Source organism: Triticum aestivum, chromosome 3B (assembly GCF_018294505.1).
Source record: "Triticum aestivum cultivar Chinese Spring chromosome 3B, IWGSC CS RefSeq v2.1, whole genome shotgun sequence".
Lineage (NCBI taxonomy): Eukaryota > Viridiplantae > Streptophyta > Magnoliopsida > Poales > Poaceae > Triticum > Triticum aestivum.
In genome coordinates, this window is record NC_057801.1 from 268,643,918 (window position 1) to 268,652,017 (window position 8,100).

The 8,100-nt window shown below is 49.0% G+C and overlaps 1 protein-coding gene across 1 annotated transcript; it reads right to left on the reverse strand.

Annotated features, from left to right (window-relative positions):
* Positions 1-5,555: 5,555 nt before the first annotated feature.
* On the reverse strand, positions 5,556-7,695 carry LOC123069677 (uncharacterized). The gene is made up of 3 exons (XM_044492600.1): positions 7,408-7,695; positions 7,216-7,268; positions 5,556-5,832 (listed from the first exon to the last, which is right to left on the reverse strand). Exons 1-3 carry the CDS (start codon positions 7,496-7,498, stop codon positions 5,713-5,715), a joined length of 264 nt encoding a protein of 87 aa, XP_044348535.1. The 5' UTR covers positions 7,499-7,695; the 3' UTR covers positions 5,556-5,712.
* Positions 7,696-8,100: the final 405 nt, after the last annotated feature.

Genomic DNA, 8,100 nt, shown 5'->3' on the forward strand with positions numbered 1-8,100 from the left:
GGGAAAGTGATGATATAGCAGAAGATGGAAGCCGGAGGCCCACCAGGGGGCCCAGGAGACAGGGGGCCGCGCCCTGGGGGGGGGGGCGCCCCCTGTCTCCTGGATAGGGTGTGGGCCCCTGGCCTATTTCTTTTGCCCATAAATTCTTATTACTTCCAAAAAGTTGTTTCGTGGAGTCTCAGGTCTTTTGGAGTTGTGCAGAATAGGTTTCCAACGTTTGCTCCTTTTCCAGCCAGAATTCCAGCTACCGGCATTCCCCCTCTTCATGGTAAACCTTGTAAAATAAGAGAGAATAGCCATAAGTATTGAGATATAATGTGTAATAACAGCCCATAATGCAATAAATATTGATATAAAAGCATGATGCAAAATGGACGTATCAGTGAACTACTCCCTCCTCGTCATGGAGAGCGCCGAGATGATGAAGATGGCCACCGGTGATGGGTTCCCCCTCCGGCAGGGTGCCGGAACGGGCTCCCGAGAGGTTTTTGGTGGCTACAAAGGCTTGCGGCGGTGGAACTCCCGATCTATCTTGATATTCAATGTTTTTAGGGTACATAGGCTTATATAGGCGAAAGCGGTCGGGAGGTGCTTGAGGGGCCCACGAGACAGGGGGGCGCGCCCAGTAGGGGGGGCGCCCCCTATCTCCTGGCCTCCTCGAGGATCTTCTGACGTGAACTCCATGTCTTTAGGATGATATTCTTCCCAAAAATAACGCTGCCGAAGGTTTCATTCCGTTTGGACTCCGTTTGATATTCCTTTTCTTCGAAATACTGAAACAGGCAATAAAACAACAATATGGGCTGGGCCTCCGGTTAATAGGTTAGTCCCAAAAGTAATATAAAAGTGTATAATAAAGCCCGTAATCATTCAAAACAGATAATAAAATAGCATGAATGCTTCATAAATTATAGATACGTTGGAGACGTATCAGCGTGCCCCTTGAGCTTGTTGGTCTCTCGTATCTCGCTTGGTCTCCTCCCGAAGCTTCGAGGGTCCCTTCTGGTCCAGAAAAACTTAATCCAAAGATTTTTTTTGTTTGGACTCCGTTTCATATTGATTTTTTGAAAGCTAAAAACAAGCAAAAAAATAGCAACTGGCATTGGGCACTGGGCACTAGGTTAATAGGTTAGTCCCCAAAATGATATAAAATAACATATAAATGCATATAAAACATCCAAGATTGATAATATAATAGCACAGAACAATCAAAAATTATAGATACGTTGGACACGTATCATCCTTCGCGTCCTGTCCTCGGCTTGTCGTGCAAGCCGGAGAACATCTCCCTAAGGAACCGACAGCGTAGGCAGCGAGAGAGGGAAGCGGGTGCGGTGCAAGGAGCGGATGCGTACATTGACGAGCAACTGTCCTCCCCCTGCGCCCGAAACCCCTTACCCCATCCATCCTGCCGCTGACAAGGGTTGCGCCGTCGGACTAGGTTGGGACATAAGAGGATCCAAGGGCCAGTTGGAGCACTTCATAGAGCTTTACGCCCACATAGATGCCGCTAGTGGTTGTCTGTCACTCGACGCAGCTCGTTCGGACGCGGAGAAGCACGGACACTGGCGGTGCCCGGGCAGCCCATGACTTGCTCAACGAAATGACAGAACAAGACTCGGTATGTTCTAGTTGCTCCTATCCCATCAAGTTTGTGTATGCCATGTTCAATGCTATCAATAGACCTCTAGTTCATTTCGGACATGATGAATACTTGCAAACAACGATCATTTAGGAGTTGATCGTGTCGGACATGATCAATGATAATCAAGATCCGACCCAAATGGACTACGAATTGGGGGGATCCAACTTGCCCTTCATTTGAAGTTGGAACAACATCAAATCTCAATCCGAGCAAGAAAAGAAACCAAAGACGGCAAAGGCAAGAGGGCGGAGCAGGAGGGGCAGGACGCAAGAATAGCGGAGGAGCAAGCGGCACGGCTGGCGTCTGGCGTCCGGCCACTCGGCGAGTAATCCGACATGGTCGGACATTGATTTCATTTTGGCATGTCCGGATTGTTGAACTATGGTTTGTTTTGCTTTGTCCTATTTGTTTCGAACTGTTGAATTGGGATGATTTGTATCTTATGATTGACGTGCATGAATTGCATGGATTTCTGCATTTGAGATGTGTGGATGTGCGGTAGCCCAAATGAGGGGTTCCCTGGCGCTGTCCGCAGACACGCCCGCGGGCGTATAAGGGGGTTGGATTTGCCAGGTCTGACTATAGATGCTCTTAGGCAAATGAAACTTGACTTAAATGCATGGACGGTCCTAATTTTTTTCACCAAAGTCTCGACTGGATCCTAATTCTTTCAAAATGCACATCTGGGTCCTAAATCTTTTTAAGTTGTTCATCCTAGGTACTAAATCTGTTTGACCAGAGTTGACCTGCCTACGTGACGCTTTGACTGTGGCCGCATGGACAAAAGGGCCCAATAGGAGTAACGACCGGCCATGCATATTTGCAAAAAAGCCCTCAAACACTAATTTGTTCATAGTCGCGGTCCCTTTCCTCTTCCCCACCCCTCTCTGGCGAAACCGAAGGCGAGCGACGGCGACAACGCTGCTCCAGTGAGAAGCGGCGGTTGTCCAACAGGATTGACCGCTAGGAATAATCCATCATATGTCATGTCAACGCCCCACTCGCACACCCGCTAGGGACGGGCGAGGAGGGTTGAAGGGACTCACCGGATCCAAGGAGGAGAAGATTTGCGGCGGTGGGGATGGGAAGATCTGGCCGCGGGGCACCGGATCTGGCCGGCGACGCAAGGGTTCCAGCGGACAGCATCCAGAACGACGACAGGGGAGCTCGGGCGTTTGTCCATGGTGGTTCCTGCGCCGGGAGAAATAGGGAGATGAGAGACCGGGAGTGAGGATGAGGTGAAGGAAGGAACGGGAGAAGGAGGGAGTTGGGCGGTGCTAGGGCGCAGCAGCAGCTGCTGATGGCCGGTGGAGATGAGCTCCAGCTCGGGTTGGTAGCGTTGGGAGGCGCGCGGGGTCGAGGGCATGACACCAATGGCAGCGTCCCCGCTGGCAGCGACGCGCAGGAGGAGCTACTACTGGCGGTGGACATGGCGTTGCCAAGGTCAGGATGCACCGAACGACTTCTTCCCGTGGCACTTGATCACAGAGGAGCTTGTGCTGGCGGCTCGGGGGCGATCCATCTATCGCCGCCCACCTCCCCTCATCCCCCTTTCGTCCCTCGCCGCCGCCGGAGAAGGCCGCCGGCAAAGCCCGCGCGGACGTCGGGGAAGGTGGCGGCGGGGATCTCGGCGCCCGGATCGATCTCGTCGGCCCGCGGGCCGGAGTATCGCATCGGTGGCCTGCGGATCCTTGGGCGGCGGCCCTATCGGCGAGGCGGCATCGTCCGGCAGCTAGAGACGTCTGCAGGCGACGCTAGCCAGCGTACTCGGCCGCGTGGGTGGCGGGTCGCTGGTGGAGTCCGGCCATGGCGCGGTTCTCCGTTGCGTCAGATCTGGAGGTTCCCCTTTCTCCTGCTGCCTCTGTCGTCGTCCCGGTGGTTTGCGGCTGCAGGCCCCGATGGTGGTGAGATCTAGTGGTGTACTTTGGGTCCGGGGGAAACCTTGGCCAGTCTAGCCGGCCCGGCGGTGGCGACGCCCATGGGCACCGCTTTCCTTAATGAAGGCGCAGCTGAGGGCCCAATCTACCCACCCCGATCCCCGGCCGGGTGAAAACCTTCAATCCTTTTCGGATTTGGCGGCAGCGGCGCTTTTTGCGTCGTGACCTTCCTGGAGGTGTCGGCAGGGGCACTGGGGCTCGGTTGGGAGTGCAGAGGATCTACAGGTGGAGGGGATAGGACCAATGATAGAAGGTGGTGTTCGCGAAGGAGGAGCGGCGTTGCATCTGACACGTCGACAATGGCGGGTCTCAGCGGCATGGAGCAGCGGGGTCTCGCTGCTGGGCGTGTGTTGATGGACGAGCGTAGGATGGTGGCGTTGTCTGGCGTCGTGGTGGCGTCGACGACAGCTAGACCGGGCAAGGTAGATGCAGCAGTACATCTCTAAAGATGGATTGATGGCAGGTGGCTGCGGCGGCCTCATACCCGGCAGGCGTCCTGGTTGAGGAGTGCGCCGGACCGGTGGGTGACCCATACCCGGCAGGCGTCCTGGATGGGAACTCGGGTCTTAGATGTTAGGTTTGGCTGCGAGGTCTGTTTGGTATTAGGCCCAGACTATCAGCATCCCTTCATCAAATGAATAGGAGTAGCAACAGATGTTGTCTAGACGGTGACTTCAGACTTACCGCTGTATTTCTTTGTAAGGTCTTTTGAGAATAATTAATAAAGTGGCTATATGCATCACCCAGATGCAGAGGCCGGGGGTCTTCCTCCTTTTCTAAAAAAAGAAAGTGAGGGAGAAGACCTAGGGGCGAGGATTGAGGAGGAGAAATATTACATGACCACTTTGCATAAATATCCAACCATCGTTGGGCCTCCTGTCTACGTGGCGAGGGTTAAAGCGCCACGCAGGTAGGTCGGCGGTGGTCAGAAGGATCAGGACCTCAGATAAACAATATAAAAAGATTTAGGACCCAGACGTGCATTTTGAAAGAATTAGGATCCAATACACTTTAATAAAAAAAAATTAGGACCAGGCATACAGTTTAACCATGAAAGTTCACTTACATTCCACTATCAAATAAACCGGTTCCTTCTATGGTATTTAGGTGATGGTACCAACTTTTTTCTTCTCTCTTACCCGCAAAAGAAAACTTTTTACTTCTCTCAGCACTACATAGGCTCGTTAATTCCGAGTTAGTAGAGAGATCAAAATTGCTATTTTTCACCTTGTAGTGTAATTGTAAAGAAAATCTCTCTCCTTAGCAACGCTACATTCAAGTAAAAATTCTTACGGATTGAATTTACAAAACAAGGTAGTTGAACATGGAGGAAACCGGGGGGCAATAGTGAAAATCAGAGAGGGTTGGTGGGGATAAAGACACATACATCAGGGCGGCAGGTGATCGCCCCACAAAGGTGTTTCTTTTCAAATAATTTGGTGCCCCTGCGCAAAACCGAGTCAAGAAAGAGGTAAGGATAGGGTAGAGACCGAACAAGCATTCAAAGCAACCGAACTATAGATCCATCTTTACAGGACAAGCATAACGAGAGCCGGGAAGTGCGCAACTGAAGCCGAAGACTCAGCGGCATCGTCGTTGTCCTGTGTCTCCATGGTGGCCTTGGTCATGCCGTCGTCATCTATTCACGGTGCAGAAAAGGCGATGACCGGACGACACAGGCGCATTGGCTGCAGGGAGAGTACCGCTACGACCACAAGCTCTTGGACGGAAGGAGCCAAGGAAGAAATCAAGAGTCGTCTCCAAGGCAGTGAGCCAGCAGGGATGCAGATGTCTTTGGTCTTTGGCGGCAGTTTATGAAAGGAAGTTTACTCCCACCAAGGTCCCAAGCAAGATTTGGTAGTTATACAGTTTTGAGAGACAGGCTAGAGAGTTGTAGTAACTCGCAAGTGACATCGGAGAAGGCTTTTGGGGAGGCTACAGATAATCTAGCCTTTTAGCATCCCGAAAAGAGATTCACAGGACAAAACTTGGATTTCACAAAACTGGTTACAGATTACAACATGATGTAGAGTGAACTAAACATACTCTCTACATGAAAACATGATATATGGATCATTTCACACACTGATCTTGTATTGCGCATCGCAGTAAGCAGCATAAGCCTCCAGCCTACTGCTTCGAGTTGGAAGTATCCGCGTCGGACTTCACTATGCTGAGGTCGCCACCTTCTTTGCTAGCCTTATTTGCAGCTTTTATTTCATTAGCATGGTTGATGAACTTTGTGAGGTCCTGAAAATTCATAAATTGTATTGATTGTTAGCAAAAACAAAATCGATATATGAACCACATTACAGGATCATTAAACAAATACAATGTTTTAAATCAGAAGTTATGATAAATTCAAAGGCCTGATCTGTTTTTCTTGATTACAAACTAGTTGGTTCACACTTCACAGTATGTTATTGCCCACTAGTTGATTCACAGCATACTGTTAAACTCAAATGTCAAAGGATTGCGCTATTGGTCTTATTGGAAGAGAAGTATTGTAGCGCGGCTTACAAAGGAAAGGAGAGAAAAAATGGTGTTACCATGGTGTGCACACTCTGTGATAAAGAACACAGATAGACTGTACAGAAATACAAAGAAAAACTACCTTTATGGCTACAATGAGAAACGCCACCAAAACAACAATCGCGAAATATATAAACGAATCGTAAGATTTATGTCTGCGTGTATATGGGTGTCTTCGAAAATAGATACAACAATGATGATCACTGTAGAATGGGTAAACTCTACACATCTAACGCCTTTCTTGCACTGATGAAAGGGGTTACTGATATTACACTGATTTTTTGGAGCTCACAAAACAAAGAAAGCATACAGAATCATGCTAAATAAATTTCAACCTAAGTATCGGTAGTTCAAAATATTGTCTTCTACACACACAGGTCAATTATCATCCAGTTTTCATGCTGGACTATTGCGAGTATGAATCTGGATTGTACTTGTGAATCAAGTTAGTTGTCCTATATAAAGGACTATCATGTAGTAACAAGGTTAAACAAGCAAAGAAATAAACAAATAAACAAAAGTTCTCTGAGCCTCAGACGCTGGCCAGGGACGAGCCCTGTCGCTGGATTGTTGGGGGCGAGTGCACTAAAAAATCCTGGTCTACAGACCTTTACCCTACCCAACTTATCTCATCGTGGATCAAGATTCGTAACAGTATGACACTACAAACTTTACATGGTCAAATGAAATACCAGTCTTGTTGTGATAAATGGAAATTGGGAAACCCAATGAATCTAAAATGTCAAGTAGTATGAATTTATGGATTAAACCAGAGCTAGGCAGATATGTAGAATGTCGACAAGCAACACAGTTCTCAAATTCCACATCAGGTGTTACAGGAGATAGGTAATACATTAATTTGGAAGCATCCTGAACCATCAACTAAAACACAACAGCTAGTAAGATGTAAGATACGTATATTAGAGGTGTTGGCAAAAAAATTCAGAAACAGTCAGTTCAGATTGGCATTCGTGGCAGCCTCTCTACACAATCGCCTCTGGTGCAACCTAATTACACCAACCAATGTTGATTTTCCTAACGGAAGACGGCGCCTCCTGACTCCTGACCGATAGGGCGACAAATTTACAAGCTATACCATACCTTGTCGGCGTCCATGTCCTTGGTGCACTTGGTCGGCTTCACGGCCCTCTTCCCTACAGGAATCCATCAACCAGCCAATCAAACAAACAAGCTAGCAAGCATACGGCACCATCGACCAAGCAGAAAAGCAAAGGGTCTAGATGTGACATATAGACAAACTGAAAAGCAAAAGCAGTCGGCTGGGGCACAAACCTTTGCGGATGTGGGGCGCCTTGCCATGGCGGCTGGGAGGGATGGACTTCTTCTTGGTCTGCCCCTTGAACATGGTCTGCTTCTGCGTCATCTTCTCCGCCTCTTCGATCCGCGGGTTGTGGTGTTCTGGGACGGGGATTGCTGGATTTCGGCTGAAAGTAGAGCCGCGGCTATGGCCGTCGGGGCGGGATACGCGGCGGCTGCGTGCTTGCCTAGGGTTTCGGCTTGGCTGGGAAGGTAACCCAGTTGGAGGCCTTTTCTAGGACGAAGCCCAGATGGAGGTCTAGTTGTTTCTAATTTATGTAGTCCCTCCGGTTTTCCTTTTTTTTTTAAAAAAAAGGGTACTCCCTCCGTGTGCCTTTAAAAAAGATCCTCATAAGTATCATACGTGTGGCAGGAAGCAATTCCGTCCTAATATTTTTCTACGACAACTTTAATTACCCGAGGATGGCAACTTAATTGTGAAGCATGGCAACTTTCTATCTAGATGGCAAGTTTCAGTTTTTTTAGGATTTTTTTCGGATGACAGTTTTAGTTATAAAAACGTCAGGGCGGTGTTACTTCATGCCACACATGTGACATACAGGTAAAGGGAAGGGGCAGCCGACTTGGGAAGGGATGAATCCTTCCTTGGTGCGCCAAGGGGCGCCACCCCTTATCAGGCCCAATAGGCCCATCAACTTTTCCCCTATG